Here is a 23541-nt window from a genome sequence, read left to right as displayed (position 1 = left end):
AGTCAGTTGTTTTTGGAGTGACAGCTTCTGGCTTTTGGATCTCGGCAGGAACTCCTTTGGTTCCCATCTTCCGGGCCTTGCCAGCAGATAAGAGGGAGCAGGGAGGCGCCCACTTGTATCTCGCCTTGTACCTGCAGGGTACAGTGGGATCATCCCCCAGTCTCCCACAGCAAGCTGGAGTCACTTGGTCACAGGCTAGCTCTTCCGCCAGCAAACGGTCCTGAGCACTCTCTTGCAAAGGCAAACAGCTACAATTGTCCACACAGTGATGTTGGTTGCCCCACGGCAACCCCCATCACTCATCTCCTAGACAAGTCAGTCTCATCACAAGAAATGCGTCTGGCAGCAAGCTTGGAGCCAGAACAAGGCTGCTTGAAACTGATGTGCAAGTGACCGTTCGTGGTGGTGAGGAAAGAGAAAAGAGAAAGGAAGAAAAGAGACAAAGTAAGCGGAAGGGAAAAGAGGGGTGGGGAGGAAGGGGGGTTAAACGTTACACAGTTGTTAGAAAGGATTTCTTGGGCTTGGTTACAAAGGTTGCCCTGATGCGCTGGACTTGTTCATCATCAGTTGAAGTGGTTACAAAGCACATGGAGGATACAAGTCCTTGTATAAGTTGAATCCACCATGGAACCACGCAAGGAACAAACACGAGAGTGGCAACGGCACACAGAATAGGAGGCGTTTCACCCACGGGCAATTTGTTTAGCAACCTCTTCATTGCCATCCAATTTGTAGGCAACAATTAGAGCCATCCAATTTGCCACAGACACCACCCGGTGACTCCTCAGCAGTGATGGCACCAATGTTACGCAATGAAGAAAAGGTAGAAAGTGAAAAGGGACAACCATACATTTGGCAACAGCCATGCATTGCACAAGAACCAGTAATGACAAATCAGTAAGCAAAACATACAGAGCTATTTGGCTCGGCTGCTTTCCCCCGCAGCCAGGAACTCCCAGCGGAAGCCAGGATCCAGGTGGGAATTCTTCAGCAGAAGAATTCTGCTGTGAATGTGGTATTTCTCAGGAGCCGTAAATCAGAACGCTTCAGTTAATTCACCAAAAGCGTACCTAGTCCAATCTGACAGTATGTGGACTTGCCATGGAGTGTTCTCTAAGATGATTTCGTGCCATGAGAACTGTCCACTTGAGCATTTCCAAAGCAATTCAAATGCTGGGAGAAAGAAATCCTAGGTTGGCAAGTTCGAGTACTGTTACAGTCTACAGAGGCTTTCACAGGGGAGCGTGTGCAGGATAGCCCACAGGAGGAAGCATCAAAGAGGAGTAATCCCAGAGACGTACACGTCTCCTACCAAAGCTTAGGCGCTTTCCAACAGCCACGTTTTGGATGGAGCTCCTGGACTGGTGTGACACTGAAAAGCATCAGTGCAAAAGGCTTTATGACACGTTTCCTTTGTGCCCACGTCTGACAGATATTAGATGGGTCCCCTGATTCATTTCCCAGTTTGTTAGGAATTTGGAAAGGCTGCGGAGGACTTACATGCCAGTCATGATCAGTTTGATAAAAAGGGGTGAAAGAAGGGCTCAAAAGAAAGGCTATCACTGTGCAGGGAGCACCAGGAAGCTAGGATGACCTCTAAGAACCCTGAAGCCAGTTGTGAAGTTTAACAGGTCCGAGGACCGATACCAATCACCACCCACACCCACAGCAACGCAAAACATAGCACTGCTGCAACCAGAACGTGTCATCAAGAGGTGTATTCAGGATTCTAGCGTGATCGCATCTTCTGTCACAAACCACAGCTGTTAAAATCAGCTATCAGCCTTCCTGTGTCCAATCCAGGTCCCACGGGGATCTTCTGTAACATACAACAAGACACCGACTCGCCCTTCTGGGGCTTTGTTAATACGGCTAACAAAGGAGGGCACAGTCCAGCAAGTGTTGCTTTTCTATTCCTTTCTCGGGGTGTCTTTAGCCTTCCAAGCACATTCGTTCAGGGATTCCATTAGGGTTAGGGAAACTGGCCGCAGGTTAGCCGGGTCAATCGACACAGGCTGGCCAGGGAGATAAAAGGCTTTCCCTAGCTTCTCAGCCACTGAACCGTGACTCCCAGGGATAAGTGGCAAGAGTGGTGAGGCCTTTGCACAGAAGGTGTTACATCGAGGATCTCTTTGTTTCCCTTGGCTGTGAGCTTTCTCATGCATCCACCCCTCACCTGGGAGGGGCAAAGACAGCAGCTTTCTAATGGCTTGGAGAGCCGCTCGGGTTCCTCGGGAGAAGCCCTCGCACCTGGGCTTTTGCTTTCCTCCAGATTCCTGAGCTTCTGTTCCGGCCACCGCTCAACGAATGCCTCTAACCTGACAGTGGCTGCTCCGTTCATCAGATCTCGTGGAACAGCCTTGTGCCAGCCCCGTGTCCAGAGACAATTACGCTTATGATCGATATTTCGCCTCCCTGCTTTTACTGACAGTGAGACCCTCCCAGTCCCACTGAGCTTTGGGCTAGGTGGCCGGGGGGCAAGGCTGGCCGCTGCAAGCCTCACTTCCCTTGGCTCCAATTTCCTGGAGGAAGAAACCGCTGGAAGAAACCATACTTTCTCCCGTAGTCAATTGACTCTTGGGCAACCTCCCCCCACGTCCGTGCTTTGTATCCCAACTGCAGATGGTTAGAGGTTACAGCCTCTTCTAACAGTGCCCGGCTTCTTTCTCCCTGAGACGTAGCCTGTATCTCATCTTGCAGCTGTGTGCCTATGGCTTTCAGTGGTTCTGAAGCGCCCAGGTTGAAGCAGGCATCCTGTCAGGATCAACAGGCACCACCACCGGTGATTCACCGTGTGGCTGCAGCTTTCTATCATACGTCGTTTGGAGGCAAGCAGCCTTTGGGGCACTCTCTACTAACTGATCAACTGTTCCAGTAACAGCAACTCCAATAGCAACGGGGGGGCGTTGCTGGCGGGGGGAGAAGCTGAGAAGCGAGACGACTCACTCCGGGCTTCTCCATCGCGCTCGGCACAGCGAGCGTTTGTTCCGCACCTGTCCTGAGAATAGGACAGTACGGTGGTTGTTCTGAAGCCTGGACCAGATTGTGACGGTTCTATTGCGGTGCAGAAGCAGGGCTGCAGTTCAGCACAGGGGGATGCCCCCGCAGCACTGCCCGTGGCTCAGGGCAGGGGAGGCGTCCCTGCGGAGCTGGAAAAGAAGCGCGCTGGAAGCCTTGGGGAGACGGGTGCAGCTTGGGCGCCCTGGGTGAGCTTTGGGGTCCTGGGAAACTTTGTGGCCAGCTGAAGGGCTTTGGGCAGTGTTGGGGGGATGGGCCCCTGGGGATTTTGGGGGGGGCAGGGGGCGAAGCTTGGGGCGTCCTGGGCATTTTGGGAGGGTTTTGAGGAGGCGTGGCAGCATCCTCGGAATTCTGGGGAAAGGCTGCACAGCTCGGTGTTGCCATCGGGGATCCTATTCTTCTTCAGGGTGAGGCGGGGGTGCGGCGGGATCCAGCAGTGTGCGCTCGCCGCCTGGAAGGCCAGCTGTGTTCTGGGCTGCATTAAAAAGGGGCGGCCAGCGGGGAGAGGGAGGTGATCGTCCTCCTCTGCTCAGCTCTTGTGAGGCCCCATCTGCAGCGCTGCGCCCAGGCCTGGGGCCGCCAGCACAACGAAGACGCAGAGCTCTCGGAACGGGTCCAGAGCAGGATCGCTAATAGGATCAGAGGGCTGGAGCAGCTCTCCTATGAAGAAGGGCTGAGGGAAGCGGGCTTGTTTAGCTTGGAGAAGAGAAGGCTCCGGAGGAAACCTCACTGTGGCCTTCCGATACTCGAAGGGAGTGTATAAACAGGAGGGGGAATGTCTGTCTACAAGTCTCCTAGTGACAGGAGAAGGGGGAACGGGGAGGCTTAGGTTGGATGTGAGGGGGAAGTCTTTCACTCTGACGGTGGTGAGGCACTGGAACAGGCTGCCCAAGGAGGCTGTGGATGCCCCATCCCTGCAGGCATTCAAGGCCAGGCTGGACGTGGCTCTGGGCAGCCTGGGCTGCTGGTTGGCGACCTGCACACAGCAGGGGGTTGAAACGAGATGGTCATTGTGTTCCTTTTCAACCCAGCCTGTTCTGTGATTCTGTGATCTGGTCCTGGCCTGTCTGGGCCGGACTGGGCGAAGAGGAATTGCCTGGTGCCACGGATGCGCTCTAGAACAGAGTGAACGGCAACAACACGTGCACTTCATTTAGATGTATTTTTGGAACAAGCTAAAAGAGAGGGCAACCAAATCATCAAGCTGGTGGCTGCGCCTTCCCAGGCGGAAGGGACTTTCAGTGCATTTCCCCGCTGGGATTCTCTCCCTTGCAGGTGACGCTGATCAAGCCCCAGGAGCCCCGGGCGGCACGGGGCTGGAACTGAGAGCTCGGTCCATCTGCAGGGGTCGGCAGTCGTGCGCTCCAGCTTTTTCCGGGCTGGGGTGCGCGGCCGAAAAGGCGTGGAGGGCGCGGCTCCGGGCCGGCCGGGAGACGTCCCCGCACCGATGACGTCCCCGGAGCCCGCGTGCCGTCACAATGCCGACGCCGGGCCCTCCCCGAGGGCAGCTGGCCGGCGGCTCCAGGCGCCCCATTCGTGAGCTGCGCTGCCCGCAGCCGCTCGCCGTGCCCCGTGCCCGAGAGCAGCCCCAGCAGCAGACTAGCTCAGCCTCGTCGCGCTCGTCCTCCAAGGCTCACAGAGGTGAGGGAGAGCTCCGGCACGCTTCGGGCCGCAGAGCCCGGCCGCGGGGTGCGGGCTGAGCTCCGCCGCGCGCGAGGGGCGTGCGGCACGAGAGCGGCAGGACCGCCGTGAGCAGCAGAAATCGCTGCCGGCCCTTCTGGCTCGGGAGCCGCAAGCCACGCGGCGGACAGCTCGCGGCTGAGCGGAGGAGACAGCCCGCTCCTGCCGGCCCCTCCGGGCTCCGAGCGGCGGGCGGCGGCGAGCGGAGCTCACCCGCGGCCTCTGCCGGGGCAGCCCGGCCCTGACTCCTCTGCTCTTGCCTGTAGGTTTGGAGGCACGCGCCTGCCAGCATGGACGGAGCCTGGGTGGGGACGTGGAGACCGCATCGCCCGCGCGGCCTCATCTCGGCCCAGTTCCCCAGCCCCGGGCCCCAGTACTCCATCCCGGGGACAACAGGTACGGCGGCCATCGCCGGAGTGCAGGGGGACGCGCGTCGGGGCCGTGGCGGGGCAGAGCAGCTCCCGAGCCTTTCCCCGTGCCGTCGGAGCCTCCCGCAGACTCGGCGCTCTGGGGGCTCTCGCTGCGGAGTGCCTGCGCGCGTGGTGCGGGCAGGCCTTTGGAAACTGCTGGCCACAGGCAGCGCGCTGGCCAAAGCTCCGCTCTCTCCTTCCGGCGGCTTCGCAAGGCTCTGGCGCAGGCGTTTGCGCTCAGGGACTGACTGACTCTTCTGCTTTTCCTCCTAGGTTTCGTGGGCCACAGCCCCACCAAAGCCCGTGCCCCCGCGTACACGTTTCGCGGGACCAAGCCGCCTGCGGCCGAGAGCTGCGGGCCAGGTCCCTGCTACTTTGTGCAGCCCGCCGTCACCAGGAACGGGAAGCACGTGGCTCCGAGCGCCCACCTTTGTGGACGCCCCACGACAAAGACCACCGTCACCCCCGGACCCAGTGAGTACCACTTCTGCAGCGCTTCCCCCACACGCGGCGTTTGCCCTGGGTCAGCTCGCGCCCTGATGGAGCCGTCGGTCTTTTGTGAGAGAGCACAAACCGCTGTGAGCAGCGATAAACACGCTCTCCCCTCGGAGAAGGCCGGCTGCCCAGCACCACGGGCTGAGGGCACAAGGACCCCGCGTCCGAAAAGAACAGAGAGCCAGGGGCTGACAGGAGGGACAGCAAGGCAGGACATAGTGGCGGGGCACGGAAAAGCGTCCCCGCGTGCTGCGTGCGCCCCCCAGCAATCCTGCAGCCCTTCAGAAGACCCTTTCCTCGGGACGTTGTCTCTGCGGCTGCAGGAGACCAGCACTTCACGGCTTTCTTCCTCTTCTCCTCTGCCCCAGGTGACTACCGCACCGAGGAAGCCAACAGGCACATCTTCAAGTGCCCACCGGTGCAGTCCATGGCCTTCCGGCGGGAGCCCCTGCGCACAGACCGCCCTCCAGGTACGCTGACCCCGGCAAAGGCAGACCCTTCATCCTGAGCATCCTGCAGGGACGGGCTGCTGCTCAGCACCAGCAACGGGCCAACCGCGCAGCCTGCGCAGCGCTGGGGCCGCAAGCTTTCTGGCGTGACCAACACGTCTCGGCCCGCAGCGGCTCCGGCTGCTCGGGCTCGGAGCTGCCGGCACTGGCCCAGTGCCGAAGTAGAGGCAGGAACTGGCAGAGGGGCGAGCCCTCCCCCCAGCAGGCTGGGCGGGCTGCCCCTCTCTGCTGCTTCCGTCTCCTCCAGCCCCTCGCGCACACGCTCTCTGCTGCTCCTCCTGCAGGTCCGGGCACCTACACGCTGCCCAAGCTGATGGGCCCCAATACAGCCTACACAGCGGCCAGCCCCTGCTACTCCATGAGGGGAAGGAGCCAGCGCGGCCGCTTTGACGAAGACCTTGCCAAGGTGAGCTCTGCTGCTCCTCTTTTCCATGTTAGCATCCGAAGCTGGGCTGCTCTCCCTGTGCCAGGGGGCTTCCAAGCCCCAAGCACCTTTGCTTAACGCAGGCTTCCAGGGAAAGAGAGAGCCTTGCGTGTGATCCCAGCCCCGTGCACCCATGACTCTCTTGCAGACTCCGGGTCCCGCGGCGTTTCCCAAGGTAGCTGTGGACGCCTACAAGACCAGGGCGCCCGCGTACACCATGGCGGCCCGACCAAAACCTGCAGAGGGCAAAGCAGTGAAGCCCGGGCCCGCAGACTACAGCATAGGCCGGGTAAGGCAGCTCGCTGCTCAGCTCGTCCCCTCTGTTTCACAAGCACGGCCTTCACGCCTCTCCCCCTTGCCCTGAGGCTTCCTCCGGCCAAAGAGCTTCTGGCCGCAGGGACCAAGTGCCGGAGAGCAGGCCTGCCCCCTGCCCTCGTGCCACCTCCGAGCAGAGGAAGGGAGGGCAGCAGAGAAGAGAAGGGCCCTTGCTGATGTGCCTTTCCTTTTTTTGCCCTTCCAGGTGACGCTGATCAAGCCCCGGGCGCCTGCATCCACTTTTGGAATCCGGCATTCCCTCTACACAACCCCTCTGATTGTGGAATAAAACAGCCACATCTGGAAGGCCGCCTTTGCTTTCCTGGCATGGGAGGGGATGGGAAGACACCAACCAACTGCCGGTTTCCACTTGATTCCATTTCCATCTATGGTCTTGATTCCATTCCATCTATGGACTTGATGCCATTTCCATCTATGGACTTGATGCCATTTCCATCTATGGACTTGATTCCATTCCATCTATGGACTTGATGCCATTTCCATCTATGGACTTGATGCCATTTCCATCTATGGACTTGATGCCATTTCCATCTATCGACTTGATGCCATTTCCATCTATGGACTTGGGCTTTTGCCCATTTTACTTGAACAATTGTTAGCAATTGGAGTAAGTCATCAATAAAACCAACCCAACACCAACATGTGTGCTTTCTTGTTACTCCTTTTTCCTCCCCGCTGCACACAGGAATGCGCCAGCGCTTCCCGAAGCCTTTCAAACATCAGTACGTTGGAAATCGCCGATGCTTGCTTGATCAGCCATTTGCAGTGCTGATGTCTGCCACGTGCTGAATTAAAGAATAAACGAAGCAAATAGCAAAGGGAGGCCGGCCGCGGGCAGTGCATCCCTTCCAGCGCCGACAGGAGGATTTTAGGGAGGTGCCCGGGGCTTACAGGACAACAGCTAAAATGTTGGTCCGACCAGTTTATTAGAGATCTTAATCAGGGAGGTGGGGAAGGGGAGGACGGACAGTATTTTGAATGAGGGGGATGGGGAAGAGAAGGAGGGCGATAGGAAACACAGGAAAGGAGAAGCAAGGAGTCTCTACAGGAAGCAAGAGGGAGATAGATGGTCACCACCGTGGATCCAGCGTGGTTCATAGTTCAGTCCTTGATCTTCAGTGGTGGTGGGTCGTCGGGCACTGTTGTTCTGTCGACGACAACGGTGACCACGTGGCAGTACCACCTTATCTGTGAGTCCAGAGGGGTTGAGTCAGTTGTTTTTGGAGTGACAGCTTCTGGCTTTTGGATCTCGGCAGGAACTCCTTTGGTTCCCATCTTCCGGGCCTTGCCAGCAGATAAGAGGGAGCAGGGAGGCGCCCACTTGTATCTCGCCTTGTACCTGCAGGGTACAGTGGGATCATCCCCCAATCTCCCACAGCAAGCTGGAGTCACTTGGTCACAGGCTAGCTCTTCCGCCAGCAAACGGTCCTGAGCACTCTCTTGCAAAGGCAAACAGCTACAATTGTCCACACAGTGATGTTGGTTGCCCCACGGCAACCCCCATCACTCATCTCCTAGACAAGTCAGTCTCATCACAAGAAATGCGTCTGGCAGCAAGCTTGGAGCCAGAACAAGGCTGCTTGAAACTGATGTGCAAGTGACCGTTCGTGGTGGTGAGGAAAGAGAAAAGAGAAAGGAAGAAAAGAGACAAAGTAAGCGGAAGGGAAAAGAGGGGTGGGGAGGAAGGAGGGTTAAACGTTACACAGTTGTTAGAAAGGATTTCTTGGGCTTGGTTACAAAGGTTGCCCTGATGCGCTGGACTTGTTCATCATCAGTTGAAGTGGTTACAAAGCACATGGAGGATACAAGTCCTTGTATAAGTTGAATCCACCATGGATCCACGCAAGGAACAAACACGAGAGTGGCAACGGCACACAGAATAGGAGGCGTTTCACCCACGGGCAATTTGTTTAGCAACCTCTTCATTGCCATCCAATTTGTAGGCAACAATTAGAGCCATCCAATTTGCCACAGACACCACCCGGTGACTCCTCAGCAGTGATGGCACCAATGTTACGCAATGAAGAAAAGGTAGAAAGTGAAAAGGGACAACCATACATTTGGCAACAGCCATGCATTGCACAAGAACCAGTAATGACAAATCAGTAAGCAAAACAAACAGAGCTATTTGGCTCAGCTGCTTTCCCCCGCAGCCAGGAACTCCCAGCGGAAGCCAGGATCCAGGTGGGAATTCTTCAGCAGAAGAATTCTGCTGTGAATGTGGTGTTTCTCAGGAGCCGTACAACAGCACGCTTCAGTTAATTCACCAAAAGCGTACCTAGTCCAATCTGACAGTATGTGGACTTGCCATGGAGTGTTCTCTAAGATGATTTCGTGCCATGAGAACTGTCCACTTGAGCATTTCCAAAGCAATTCAAATGCTGGGAGAAAGAAATCCTAGGTTGGCAAGTTCGAGTACTGTTACAGTCTACAGAGGCTTTCACAGGAGAGCGTGTGCAGGATAGCCCACAGGAGGAAGCATCAAAGAGGAGTAATCCCAGAGACGTACACGTCTCCTACCAAAGCTTAGGCGCTTTCCAACAGCCACGTTTTGGATGGAGCTCCTGGACTGGTGTGACACTGAAAAGCATCAGTGCAAAAGGCTTTATGACACGTTTCCTTTGTGCCCACGTCTGACAGATATTAGATGGGTCCCCTGATTCATTTCCCAGTTTGTTAGGAATTTGGAAAGGCTGCGGAGGACTTACATGCCAGTCATGATCAGTTTGATAAAAAGGGGTGAAAGAAGGGCTCAAAAGAAAGGCTATCACTGTGCAGGGAGCACCAGGAAGCTAGGATGACCTCTAAGAACCCTGAAGCCAGTTGTGAAGTTTAACAGGTCCGAGGACCGATACCAATCACCACCCACACCCACAGCAACGCAAAACATAGCACTGCTGCAACCAGAACGTGTCATCAAGAGGTGTATTCAGGATTCTAGCATGATCGCATCTTCTGTCACAAACCACAGCTGTTAAAATCAGCTATCAGCCTTCCTGTGTCCAATCCAGGTCCCACGGGGATCTTCTGTAACATACAACAAGACACCGACTCGCCCTTCTGGGGCTTTGTTAATACGGCTAACAAAGGAGGGCACAGTCCAGCAAGTGTTGCTTTTCTATTCCTTTCTTGGGGTGTCTTTAGCCTTCCAAGCACATTCGTTCAGGGATTCCATTAGGGTTAGGGAAACTGGCCGCAGGTTAGCCGGGTCAATCGACACAGGCTGGCCAGGGAGATAAAAGGCTTTCCCTAGCTTCTCAGCCACTGAACCGTGACTCCCAGGGATAAGTGGCAAGAGTGGTGAGGCCTTTGCACAGAAGGTGTTACATCGAGGATCTCTTTGTTTCCCTTGGCTGTGAGCTTTCTCATGCATCCACCCCTCACCGCCCCCCGCTCACCTGGGAGGGACGAAGACAGCAGCTTTCTAATGGCTTGGAGAGCCACTCGGGTTCCTGGGGAGAGGCCCTGGCACCTGGGCTTTTGCTTTTCTCCAGATTCCTGAGCTTCTGTTCTGGCCACCGCTCAACGAATGCCTCTAACCTGACAGTGGCTGCTCCGTTCATCAGATCTCGTGGAACAGCCTTGTGCCAGCCCCGTGTCCAGAGACAATTACGCTTATGATCGATATTTCGCCTCCCTGCTTTTACTGACAGTGAGACCCTCCCAGTCCCACTGAGCTTTGGGCTAGGTGGCCGGGGGGCAAGGCTGGCCGCTGCAAGCCTCACTTCCCTTGGCTCCAATTTCCTGGAGGAAGAAACCGCTGGAAGAAACCATACTTTCTCCCGTAGTCAATTGACTCTTGGGCAACCTCCCCCCACGTCCGTGCTTTGTATCCCAACTGCAGATGGTTAGAGGTTACAGCCTCTTCTAACAGTGCCCGGCTTCTTTCTCCCTGAGACGTAGCATGTATCTCATCTTGCAGCTGTGTGCCTATGGCTTTCAGTGGTTCTGAAGCGCCCAGGTTGAAGCAGGCATCCTGTCAGGATCAACAGGCACCACCACCGGTGATTCACCGTGTGGCTGCAGCTTTCTATCATACGTCGTTTGGAGGCAAGCAGCCTTTGGGGCACTCTCTACTAACTGATCAACTGTTCCAGTAACAGCAACTCCAATAGCAACGGGGGGGCGTTGCTGGCGGGGGGAGAAGCTGAGAAGCGAGACGACTCACTCCTGGCTTCTCCATCGCGCTTGGCACAGCGAGCGTTTGTTCCGCACCTGTCCTGAGAATAGGACAGTACGGTGGTTGTTCTGAAGCCTGGACCAGATTGTGACGGTTCTATTGCGGTGCAGAAGCAGGGCTGCAGTTCAGCACGGGGGGATGCCCCCGCAGCACTGCCCGTGGCTCAGGGCAGGGGAGGCGTCCCTGCGGAGCTGGAAAAGAAGCGCGCTGGAAGCCTTGGGGAGATGGGTGCAGCTTGGGCGCCCTGGGTGAGCTTTGGGGTCCTGGGAAACTTTGTGGCCAGCTGAAGGGCTTTGGGCAGTGTTGGGGGGATGGGCCCCTGGGGATTTTGGGGGGGGCAGGGGGCGAAGCTTGGGGCGTCCTGGGCATTTTGGGAGGGTTTTGAGGAGGCGTGGCGGCATCCTCGGAATTCTGGGGAAAGGCTGCACAGCTCGGTGTTGCCATCGGGGATCCTATTCTTCTTCAGGGTGAGGCGGGGGTGCGGCGGGATCCAGCAGTGTGCGCTCGCCGCCTGGAAGGCCAGCTGTGTTCTGGGCTGCATTAAAAAGGGGCGGCCAGCGGGGAGAGGGAGGTGATCGTCCTCCTCTGCTCAGCTCTTGTGAGGCCCCATCTGCAGCGCTGCGCCCAGGCCTGGGGCCGCCAGCACAACGAAGACGCAGAGCTCTCGGAACGGGTCCAGAGCAGGATCGCTAATAGGATCAGAGGGCTGGAGCAGCTCTCCTATGAAGAAGGGCTGAGGGAAGCGGGCTTGTTTAGCTTGGAGAAGAGAAGGCTCCGGGGGAAACCTCACTGTGGCCTTCCGATACTCGAAGGGAGTGTATAAACAGGAGGGGGAATGTCTGTCTACAAGTCTCCTAGTGACAGGAGAAGGGGGAACGGGGAGGCTTAGGTTGGATGTGAGGGGGAAGTCTTTCACTCTGACGGTGGTGAGGCACTGGAACAGGCTGCCCAAGGAGGCTGTGGATGCCCCATCCCTGCAGGCATTCAAGGCCAGGCTGGACGTGGCTCTGGGCAGCCTGGGCTGCTGGTTGGCGACCTGCACACAGCAGGGGGTTGAAACGAGATGGTCATTGTGTTCCTTTTCAACCCAGCCTGTTCTGTGATTCTGTGATCTGGTCCTGGCCTGTCTGGGCCGGACTGGGCGAAGAGGAATTGCCTGGTGCCACGGATGCGCTCTAGAACAGAGTGAACGGCAACAACACGTGCACTTCATTTAGATGTATTTTTGGAACAAGCTAAAAGAGAGGGCAACCAAATCATCAAGCTGGTGGCTGCGCCTTCCCAGGCGGAAGGGACTTTCAGTGCATTTCCCCGCTGGGATTCTCTCCCTTGCAGGTGACGCTGATCAAGCCCCAGGAGCCCCGGGCGGCACGGGGCTGGAACTGAGAGCTCGGTCCATCTGCAGGGGTCGGCAGTCGTGCGCTCCAGCTTTTTCCGGGCTGGGGTGCGCGGCCGAAAAGGCGTGGAGGGCGCGGCTCCGGGCCGGCCGGGAGACGTCCCCGCACCGATGACGTCCCCGGAGCCCGCGTGCCGTCACAATGCCGACGCCGGGCCCTCCCCGAGGGCAGCTGGCCGGCGGCTCCAGGCGCCCCATTCGTGAGCTGCGCTGCCCGCAGCCGCTCGCCGTGCCCCGTGCCCGAGAGCAGCCCCAGCAGCAGACTAGCTCAGCCTCGTCGCGCTCGTCCTCCAAGGCTCACAGAGGTGAGGGAGAGCTCCGGCACGCTTCGGGCCGCAGAGCCCGGCCGCGGGGTGCGGGCTGAGCTCCGCCGCGCGCGAGGGGCGTGCGGCACGAGAGCGGCAGGACCGCCGTGAGCAGCAGAAATCGCTGCCGGCCCTTCTGGCTCGGGAGCCGCAAGCCACGCGGCGGACAGCTCGCGGCTGAGCGGAGGAGACAGCCCGCTCCTGCCGGCCCCTCCGGGCTCCGAGCGGCGGGCGGCGGCGAGCGGAGCTCACCCGCGGCCTCTGCCGGGGCAGCCCGGCCCTGACTCCTCTGCTCTTGCCTGTAGGTTTGGAGGCACGCGCCTGCCAGCATGGACGGAGCCTGGGTGGGGACGTGGAGACCGCATCGCCCGCGCGGCCTCATCTCGGCCCAGTTCCCCAGCCCCGGGCCCCAGTACTCCATCCCGGGGACAACAGGTACGGCGGCCATCGCCGGGGTGCAGGGGGACGCGCGTCGGGGCCGTGGCGGGGCAGAGCAGCTCCCGAGCCTTTCCCCGTGCCGTCGGAGCCTCCCGCAGACTCGGCGCTCTGGGGGCTCTCGCTGCGGAGTGCCTGCGCGCGTGGTGCGGGCAGGCCTTTGGAAACTGCTGGCCACAGGCAGCGCGCTGGCCAAAGCTCCGCTCTCTCCTTCCGGCGGCTTCGCAAGGCTCTGGCGCAGGCGTTTGCGCTCAGGGACTGACTGACTCTTCTGCTTTTCCTCCTAGGTTTCGTGGGCCACAGCCCCACCAAAGCCCGTGCCCCCGCGTACACGTTTCGCGGGACCAAGCCGCCTGCGGCCGAGAGCTGCGGGCCAGGTCCCTGCTACTTTGTGCAGCCCGCCGTCACCAGGAACGGGAAGCACGTGGCTCCGAGCGCCCACCTTTGTGGACGCCCCACGACAAAGACCACCGTCACCCCCGGACCCAGTGAGTACCACTTCTGCAGCGCTTCCCCCACACGCGGCGTTTGCCCTGGGTCAGCTCGCGCCCTGATGGAGCCGTCGGTCTTTTGTGAGAGAGCACAAACCGCTGTGAGCAGCGATAAACACGCTCTCCCCTCGGAGAAGGCCGGCTGCCCAGCACCACGGGCTGAGGGCACAAGGACCCCGCGTCCGAAAAGAACAGAGAGCCAGGGGCTGACAGGAGGGACAGCAAGGCAGGACATAGTGGCGGGGCACGGAAAAGCGTCCCCGCGTGCTGCGTGCGCCCCCCAGCAATCCTGCAGCCCTTCAGAAGACCCTTTCCTCGGGACGTTGTCTCTGCGGCTGCAGGAGACCAGCACTTCACGGCTTTCTTCCTCTTCTCCTCTGCCCCAGGTGACTACCGCACCGAGGAAGCCAACAGGCACATCTTCAAGTGCCCACCGGTGCAGTCCATGGCCTTCCGGCGGGAGCCCCTGCGCACAGACCGCCCTCCAGGTACGCTGACCCCGGCAAAGGCAGACCCTTCATCCTGAGCATCCTGCAGGGACGGGCTGCTGCTCAGCACCAGCAACGGGCCAACCGCGCAGCCTGCGCAGCGCTGGGGCCGCAAGCTTTCTGGCGTGACCAACACGTCTCGGCCCGCAGCGGCTCCGGCTGCTCGGGCTCGGAGCTGCCGGCACTGGCCCAGTGCCGAAGTAGAGGCAGGAACTGGCAGAGGGGCGAGCCCTCCCCCCAGCAGGCTGGGCGGGCTGCCCCTCTCTGCTGCTTCCGTCTCCTCCAGCCCCTCGCGCACACGCTCTCTGCTGCTCCTCCTGCAGGTCCGGGCACCTACACGCTGCCCAAGCTGATGGGCCCCAATACAGCCTACACAGCGGCCAGCCCCTGCTACTCCATGAGGGGAAGGAGCCAGCGCGGCCGCTTTGACGAAGACCTTGCCAAGGTGAGCTCTGCTGCTCCTCTTTTCCATGTTAGCATCCGAAGCTGGGCTGCTCTCCCTGTGCCAGGGGGCTTCCAAGCCCCAAGCACCTTTGCTTAACGCAGGCTTCCAGGGAAAGAGAGAGCCTTGCGTGTGATCCCAGCCCCGTGCACCCATGACTCTCTTGCAGACTCCGGGTCCCGCGGCGTTTCCCAAGGTAGCTGTGGACGCCTACAAGACCAGGGCGCCCGCGTACACCATGGCGGCCCGACCAAAACCTGCAGAGGGCAAAGCAGTGAAGCCCGGGCCCGCAGACTACAGCATAGGCCGGGTAAGGCAGCTCGCTGCTCAGCTCGTCCCCTCTGTTTCACAAGCACGGCCTTCACGCCTCTCCCCCTTGCCCTGAGGCTTCCTCCGGCCAAAGAGCTTCTGGCCGCAGGGACCAAGTGCCGGAGAGCAGGCCTGCCCCCTGCCCTCGTGCCACCTCCGAGCAGAGGAAGGGAGGGCAGCAGAGAAGAGAAGGGCCCTTGCTGATCTGCCTTTCCTTTTTTTGCCCTTCCAGGTGACGCTGATCAAGCCCCGGGCGCCTGCATCCACTTTTGGAATCCGGCATTCCCTCTACACAACCCCTCTGATTGTGGAATAAAACAGCCACATCTGGAAGGCCGCCTTTGCTTTCCTGGCATGGGAGGGGATGGGAAGACACCAACCAACTGCCGGTTTCCACTTGATTCCATTTCCATCTATGGTCTTGATTCCATTCCATCTATGGACTTGATGCCATTTCCATCTATGGACTTGATGCCATTTCCATCTATCGACTTGATTCCATTCCATCTATGGACTTGATGCCATTTCCATCTATCGACTTGATGCCATTTCCATCTATGGACTTGGGCTTTTGCCCATTTTACTTGAACAATTGTTAGCAATTGGAGTAAGTCATCAATAAAACCAACCCAACACCAACATGTGTGCTTTCTTGTTACTCCTTTTTCCTCCCCGCTGCACACAAGAATGCGCCAGCGCTTCCCGAAGCCTTTCAAACATCAGTACGTTGGAAACCGCCGATGCTTGCTTGATCAGCCGTTTGCAGTGCTCATGTCTGCCACGTGCTGAAGTAAAGAATAAACGAAGCAAATAGCAAAGGGAGGCCGGCCGCGGGCAGTGCATCCCTTCCAGCGCCGACAGGAGGATTTTAGGGAGGTGCCCGGGGCTTACAGGACAACGGCTAAAATGTTGGTCCGACCAGTTTATTAGAGATCTTAATCAGGGAGGTGGGGAAGGGGAGGACGGACAGTATTTTGAATGAGGGGGATGGGGAAGAGAAGGAGGGCGATAGGAAACACAGGAAAGGAGAAGCAAGGAGTCTCTACAGGAAGCAAGAGGGAGATAGATGGTCACCACCGTGGATCCAGCGTGGTTCATAGTTCAGTCCTTGATCTTCAGTGGTGGTGGGTCGTCGGGCACTGTTGTTCTGTCGACGACGACGGTGACCACGTGGCAGTACCACCTTATCTGTGAGTCCAGAGGGGTTGAGTCAGTTGTTTTTGGAGTGACAGCTTCTGGCTTTTGGATCTCGGCAGGAACTCCTTTGGTTCCCATCTTCCGGGCCTTGCCAGCAGATAAGAGGGAGCAGGGAGGCGCCCACTTGTATCTCGCCTTGTACCTGCAGGGTACAGTGGGATCATCCCCCAGTCTCCCACAGCAAGCTGGAGTCACTTGGTCACAGGCTAGCTCTTCCGCCAGCAAACGGTCCTGAGCACTCTCTTGCAAAGGCAAACAGCTACAATTGTCCACACAGTGATGTTGGTTGCCCCACGGCAACCCCCATCACTCATCTCCTAGACAAGTCAGTCTCATCACAAGAAATGCGTCTGGCAGCAAGCTTGGAGCCAGAACAAGGCTGCTTGAAACTGATGTGCAAATGACCGTTCGTGGTGGTGAGGAAAGAGAAAAGAGAAAGGAAGAAAAGAGACAAAGTAAGCGGAAGGGAAAAGAGGGGTGGGGAGGAAGGGGGGTTAAACGTTACACAGTTGTTAGAAAGGATTTCTTGGGCTTGGTTACAAAGGTTGCCCTGATGCGCTGGACTTGTTCATCATCAGTTGAAGTGGTTACAAAGCACATGGAGGATACAAGTCCTTGTATAAGTTGAATCCACCATGGAACCACGCAAGGAACAAACACGAGAGTGGCAACGGCACACAGAATAGGAGGCGTTTCACCCACGGGCAATTTGTTTAGCAACCTCTTCATTGCCATCCAATTTGTAGGCAACAATTAGAGCCATCCAATTTGCCACAGACACCACCCGGTGACTCCTCAGCAGTGATGGCACCAATGTTACGCAATGAAGAAAAGGTAGAAAGTGAAAAGGGACAACCATACATTTGGCAACAGCCATGCATTGCACAAGAACCAGTAATGACAAATCAGTAAGCAAAACATACAGAGCTATTTGGCTCGGCTGCTTTCCCCCGCAGCCAGGAACTCCCAGCGGAAGCCAGGATCCAGGTGGGAATTCTTCAGCAGAAGAATTCTGCTGTGAATGTGGTGTTTCTCAGGAGCCGTACAACAGCACGCTTCAGTTAATTCACCAAAAGCGTGCCTAGTCCAATCTGACAGTATGTGGACTTGCCATGGAGTGTTCTCTAAGATGATTTCGTGCCATGAGAACTGTCCACTTGAGCATTTCCAAAGCAATTCAAATGCTGGGAGAAAGAAATCCTAGGTTGGCAAGTTCGAGTACTGTTACAGTCTACAGAGGCTTTCACAGGGGAGTGTGTGCAGGATAGCCCACAGGAGGAAGCATCAAAGAGGAGTAATCCCAGAGACGTACACGTCTCCTACCAAAGCTTAGGCGCTTTCCAACAGCTACGTTTTGGATGGAGCTCCTGGACCGGTGTGACACTGAAAAGCATCAGTGCAAAAGGCTTTATGACACGTTTCCTTTGTGCCCACGTCTGACAGATATTAGATGGGTCCCCTGATTCATTTCCCAGTTTGTTAGGAATTTGGAAAGGCTGCGGAGGACTTACATGCCAGTCATGATCAGTTTGATAAAAAGGGGTGAAAGAAGGGCTCAAAAGAAAGGCTATCACTGTGCAGGGAGCACCAGGAAGCTAGGATGACCTCTAAGAACTCTGAAGCCAGTTGTGAAGTTTAACAGGTCCGAGGACCGATACCAATCACCACCCACACCCACAGCAACGCAAAACATAGCACTGCTGCAACCAGAACGTGTCATCAAGAGGTGTATTCAGGATTCTAGCGTGATCGCGTCTTCTGTCACAAACCACAGCTGTTAAAATCAGCTATCAGCCTTCCTGTGTCCAATCCAGGTCCCACGGGGATCTTCTGTAACATACAACAAGACACCGACTCGCCCTTCTGGGGCTTTGTTAATACGGCTAACAAAGGAGGGCACAGTCCAGCAAGTGTTGCTTTTCTATTCCTTTCTCGGGGTGTCTTTAGCCTTCCAAGCACATTCGTTCAGGGATTCCATTAGGGTTAGGGAAACTGGCCGCAGGTTAGCCGGGTCAATCGACACAGGCTGGCCAGGGAGATAAAAGGCTTTCCCTAGCTTCTCAGCCACTGAACCGTGACTCCCAGGGATAAGTGGCAAGAGTGGTGAGGCCTTTGCACAGAAGGTGTTACATCGAGGATCTCTTTGTTTCCCTTGGCTGTGAGCTTTCTCATGCATCCACCCCTCACCTGAGAGGGGCAAAGACAGCAGCTTTCTAATGGCTTGGAGAGCCACTCGGGTTCCTCGGGAGAAGCCCTGGCACCTGGGCTTTTGCTTTCCTCCAGATTCCTGAGCTTCTGTTCCGGCCACCGCTCAACGAATGCCTCTAACCTGACAGTGGCTGCTCCGTTCATCAGATCTCGTGGAACAGCCTTGTGCCAGCCCCGTGTCCAGAGACAATTACGCTTATGATCGATATTTCGCCTCCCTGCTTTTACTGACAGTGAGACCCTCCCAGTCCCACTGAGCTTTGGGCTAGGTGGCCGGGGGGCAAGGCTGGCCGCTGCAAGCCTCACTTCCCTTGGCTCCAATTTCCTGGAGGAAGAAACCGCTGGAAGAAACCATACTTTCTCCCGTAGTCAATTGACTCTTGGGCAACCTCCCCCCACGTCCGTGCTTTGTATCCCAACTGCAGATGGTTAGAGGTTACAGCCTCTTCTAACAGTGCCCGGCTTCTTTCTCCCTGAGACGTAGCATGTATCTCATCTTGCAGCTGTGTGCCTATGGCTTTCAGTGGTTCTGAAGCGCCCAGGTTGAAGCAGGCATCCTGTCAGGATCAACAGGCACCACCACCGGTGATTCACCGTGTGGCTGCAGCTTTCTATCATACGTCGTTTGGAGGCAAGCAGCCTTTGGGGCACTCTCTACTAACTGATCAACTGTTCCAGTAACAGCAACTCCAATAGCAACGGGGGGGCGTTGCTGGCGGGGGGAGAAGCTGAGAAGCGAGACGACTCACTCCGGGCTTCTCCATCGCGCTTGGCACAGCGAGCGTTTGTTCCGCACCTGTCCTGAGAATAGGACAGTACGGTGGTTGTTCTGAAGCCTGGACCAGATTGTGACGGTTCTATTGCGGTGCAGAAGCAGGGCTGCAGTTCAGCACGGGGGGATGCCCCCGCAGCACTGCCCGTGGCTCAGGGCAGGGGAGGCGTCCCTGCGGAGCTGGAAAAGAAGCGCGCTGGAAGCCTTGGGGAGACGGGTGCAGCTTGGGCGCCCTGGGTGAGCTTTGGGGTCCTGGGAAACTTTGTGGCCAGCTGAAGGGCTTTGGGCAGTGTTGGGGGGATGGGCCCCTGGGGATTTTGGGGGGGGCAGGGGGCGAAGCTTGGGGCGTCCTGGGCATTTTGGGAGGGTTTTGAGGAGGCGTGGCGGCATCCTCGGAATTCTGGGGAAAGGCTGCACAGCTCGGTGTTGCCATCGGGGATCCTATTCTTCTTCAGGGTGAGGCGGGGGTGCGGCGGGATCCAGCAGTGTGCGCTCGCCGCCTGGAAGGCCAGCTGTGTTCTGGGCTGCATTAAAAAGGGGCGGCCAGCGGGGAGAGGGAGGTGATCGTCCTCCTCTGCTCAGCTCTTGTGAGGCCCCATCTGCAGCGCTGCGCCCAGGCCTGGGGCCGCCAGCACAACGAAGACGCAGAGCTCTCGGAACGGGTCCAGAGCAGGATCGCTAATAGGATCAGAGGGCTGGAGCAGCTCTCCTATGAAGAAGGGCTGAGGGAAGCGGGCTTGTTTAGCTTGGAGAAGAGAAGGCTCCGGGGGAAACCTCACTGTGGCCTTCCGATACTCGAAGGGAGTGTATAAACAGGAGGGGGAATGTCTGTCTACAAGTCTCCTAGTGACAGGAGAAGGGGGAACGGGGAGGCTTAGGTTGGATGTGAGGGGGAAGTCTTTCACTCTGACGGTGGTGAGGCACTGGAACAGGCTGCCCAAGGAGGCTGTGGATGCCCCATCCCTGCAGGCATTCAAGGCCAGGCTGGACGTGGCTCTGGGCAGCCTGGGCTGCTGGTTGGCGACCTGCACACAGCAGGGGGTTGAAACGAGATGGTCATTGTGTTCCTTTTCAACCCAGCCTGTTCTGTGATTCTGTGATCTGGTCCTGGCCTGTCTGGGCCGGACTGGGCGAAGAGGAATTGCCTGGTGCCACGGATGCGCTCTAGAACAGAGTGAACGGCAACAACACGTGCACTTCATTTAGATGTATTTTTGGAACAAGCTAAAAGAGAGGGCAACCAAATCATCAAGCTGGTGGCTGCGCCTTCCCAGGCGGAAGGGACTTTCAGTGCATTTCCCCGCTGGGATTCTCTCCCTTGCAGGTGACGCTGATCAAGCCCCAGGAGCCCCGGGCGGCACGGGGCTGGAACTGAGAGCTCGGTCCATCTGCAGGGGTCGGCAGTCGTGCGCTCCAGCTTTTTCCGGGCTGGGGTGCGCGGCCGAAAAGGCGTGGAGGGCGCGGCTCCGGGCCGGCCGGGAGACGTCCCCGCACCGATGACGTCCCCGGAGCCCGCGTGCCGTCACAATGCCGACGCCGGGCCCTCCCCGAGGGCAGCTGGCCGGCGGCTCCAGGCGCCCCATTCGTGAGCTGCGCTGCCCGCAGCCGCTCGCCGTGCCCCGTGCCCGAGAGCAGCCCCAGCAGCAGACTAGCTCAGCCTCGTCGCGCTCGTCCTCCAAGGCTCACAGAGGTGAGGGAGAGCTCCGGCACGCTTCGGGCCGCAGAGCCCGGCCGCGGGGTGCGGGCTGAGCTCCGCCGCGCGCGAGGGGCGTGCGGCACGAGAGCGGCAGGACCGCCGTGAGCAGCAGAAATCGCTGCCGGCCCTTCTGGCTCGGGAGCCGCAAGCCACGCGGCGGACAGCTCGCGGCTGAGCGGAGGAGACAGCCCGCTCCTGCCGGCCCCTCCGGGCTCCGAGCGGCGGGCGGCGGCGAGCGGAGCTCACCCGCGGCCTCTGCCGGGGCAGCCCGGCCCTGACTCCTCTGCTCTTGCCTGTAGGTTTGGAGGCACGCGCCTGCCAGCATGGACGGAGCCTGGGTGGGGACGTGGAGACCGCATCGCCCGCGCGGCCTCATCTCGGCCCAGTTCCCCAGCCCCGGGCCCCAGTACTCCATCCCGGGGACAACAGGTACGGCGGCCATCGCCGGGGTGCAGGGGGACGCGCGTCGGGGCCGTGGCGGGGCAGAGCAGCTCCCGAGCCTTTCCCCGTGCCGTCGGAGCCTCCCGCAGACTCGGCGCTCTGGGGGCTCTCGCTGCGGAGTGCCTGCGCGCGTGGTGCGGGCAGGCCTTTGGAAACTGCTGGCCACAGGCAGCGCGCTGGCCAAAGCTCCGCTCTCTCCTTCCGGCGGCTTCGCAAGGCTCTGGCGCAGGCGTTTGCGCTCAGGGACTGACTGACTCTTCTGCTTTTCCTCCTAGGTTTCGTGGGCCACAGCCCCACCAAAGCCCGTGCCCCCGCGTACACGTTTCGCGGGACCAAGCCGCCTGCGGCCGAGAGCTGCGGGCCAGGTCCCTGCTACTTTGTGCAGCCCGCCGTCACCAGGAACGGGAAGCACGTGGCTCCGAGCGCCCACCTTTGTGGACGCCCCACGACAAAGACCACCGTCACCCCCGGACCCAGTGAGTACCACTTCTGCAGCGCTTCCCCCACACGCGGCGTTTGCCCTGGGTCAGCTCGCGCCCTGATGGAGCCGTCGGTCTTTTGTGAGAGAGCACAAACCGCTGTGAGCAGCGATAAACACGCTCTCCCCTCGGAGAAGGCCGGCTGCCCAGCACCACGGGCTGAGGGCACAAGGACCCCGCGTCCGAAAAGAACAGAGAGCCAGGGGCTGACAGGAGGGACAGCAAGGCAGGACATAGTGGCGGGGCACGGAAAAGCGTCCCCGCGTGCTGCGTGCGCCCCCCAGCAATCCTGCAGCCCTTCAGAAGACCCTTTCCTCGGGACGTTGTCTCTGCGGCTGCAGGAGACCAGCACTTCACGGCTTTCTTCCTCTTCTCCTCTGCCCCAGGTGACTACCGCACCGAGGAAGCCAACAGGCACATCTTCAAGTGCCCACCGGTGCAGTCCATGGCCTTCCGGCGGGAGCCCCTGCGCACAGACCGCCCTCCAGGTACGCTGACCCCGGCAAAGGCAGACCCTTCATCCTGAGCATCCTGCAGGGACGGGCTGCTGCTCAGCACCAGCAACGGGCCAACCGCGCAGCCTGCGCAGCGCTGGGGCCGCAAGCTTTCTGGCGTGACCAACACGTCTCGGCCCGCAGCAGCTCCGGCTGCTCGGGCTCGGAGCTGCCGGCACTGGCCCAGTGCCGAAGTAGAGGCAGGAACTGGCAGAGGGGCGAGCCCTCCCCCCAGCAGGCTGGGCGGGCTGCCCCTCTCTGCTGCTTCCGTCTCCTCCAGCCCCTCGCGCACACGCTCTCTGCTGCTCCTCCTGCAGGTCCGGGCACCTACACGCTGCCCAAGCTGATGGGCCCCAATACAGCCTACACAGCGGCCAGCCCCTGCTACTCCATGAGGGGAAGGAGCCAGCGCGGCCGCTTTGACGAAGACCTTGCCAAGGTGAGCTCTGCTGCTCCTCTTTTCCATGTTAGCATCCGAAGCTGGGCTGCTCTCCCTGTGCCAGGGGGCTTCCAAGCCCCAAGCACCTTTGCTTAACGCAGGCTTCCAGGGAAAGAGAGAGCCTTGCGTGTGATCCCAGCCCCATGCACCCATGACTCTCTTGCAGACTCCGGGTCCCGCGGCGTTTCCCAAGGTAGCTGTGGACGCCTACAAGACCAGGGCGCCCGCGTACACCATGGCGGCCCGACCAAAACCTGCAGAGGGCAAAGCAGTGAAGCCCGGGCCCGCAGACTACAGCATAGGCCGGGTAAGGCAGCTCGCTGCTCAGCTCGTCCCCTCTGTTTCACAAGCACGGCCTTCACGCCTCTCCCCCTTGCCCTGAGGCTTCCTCCGGCCAAAGAGCTTCTGGCCGCAGGGACCAAGTGCCGGAGAGCAGGCCTGCCCCCTGCCCTCGTGCCACCTCCGAGCAGAGGAAGGGAGGGCAGCAGAGAAGAGAAGGGCCCTTGCTGATCTGCCTTTCCTTTTTTTGCCCTTCCAGGTGACGCTGATCAAGCCCCGGGCGCCTGCATCCACTTTTGGAATCCGGCATTCCCTCTACACAACCCCTCTGATTGTGGAATAAAACAGCCACATCTGGAAGGCCGCCTTTGCTTTCCTGGCATGGGAGGGGATGGGAAGACACCAACCAACTGCCGGTTTCCACTTGATTCCATTTCCATCTATGGTCTTGATTCCATTCCATCTATGGACTTGATGCCATTTCCATCTATGGACTTGATGCCATTTCCATCTATCGACTTGATTCCATTCCATCTATGGACTTGATGCCATTTCCATCTATCGACTTGATGCCATTTCCATCTATGGACTTGGGCTTTTGCCCATTTTACTTGAACA

The 23541-nt window shown here is 58.7% G+C and overlaps 3 protein-coding genes across 3 annotated transcripts; all 3 read left to right on the top strand.

The window, feature by feature from the left end:
• Window positions 1-3096: 3096 nt before the first annotated feature.
• On the top strand, window positions 3097-7140 carry LOC306954175 (ciliary microtubule associated protein 1A-like; the record flags this gene model as incomplete). Its single annotated transcript, XM_079545243.1, has 8 exons — window positions 3097-3206; window positions 4419-4659; window positions 4965-5094; window positions 5382-5582; window positions 5972-6073; window positions 6397-6518; window positions 6685-6825; window positions 7057-7140. The coding sequence occupies 8 exons, from the start codon at window positions 3097-3099 to the stop codon at window positions 7138-7140; spliced, it is 1131 nt and encodes a 376-aa protein (XP_079401369.1).
• Window positions 7141-7938: 798 nt separating this feature from the next.
• Window positions 7939-15234, top strand: LOC306954174 (ciliary microtubule associated protein 1A-like; the record flags this gene model as incomplete). The annotated part of the gene is made up of 9 exons (XM_079545242.1): window positions 7939-8062; window positions 12388-12496; window positions 12621-12753; window positions 13059-13188; window positions 13476-13676; window positions 14066-14167; window positions 14491-14612; window positions 14779-14919; window positions 15151-15234. The coding sequence occupies 9 exons, from the start codon at window positions 7939-7941 to the stop codon at window positions 15232-15234; spliced, it is 1146 nt and encodes a 381-aa protein (XP_079401368.1).
• A 3988-nt stretch (window positions 15235-19222) lies between these two features.
• On the top strand, window positions 19223-23266 carry LOC306954173 (ciliary microtubule associated protein 1A-like; the record flags this gene model as incomplete). The annotated part of the gene is made up of 8 exons (XM_079545241.1): window positions 19223-19332; window positions 20545-20785; window positions 21091-21220; window positions 21508-21708; window positions 22098-22199; window positions 22523-22644; window positions 22811-22951; window positions 23183-23266. 8 exons carry the CDS (start codon window positions 19223-19225, stop codon window positions 23264-23266), a joined length of 1131 nt encoding a protein of 376 aa, XP_079401367.1.
• Between the last annotated feature and the right edge of the window lie 275 nt (window positions 23267-23541).

Source organism: Tetrao urogallus (genome assembly GCF_951394365.1).
Source record: "Tetrao urogallus genome assembly, chromosome: 20".
Lineage (NCBI taxonomy): Eukaryota > Metazoa > Chordata > Aves > Galliformes > Phasianidae > Tetrao > Tetrao urogallus.
This window is presented reverse-complemented; position numbering and strand designations above follow the sequence as displayed.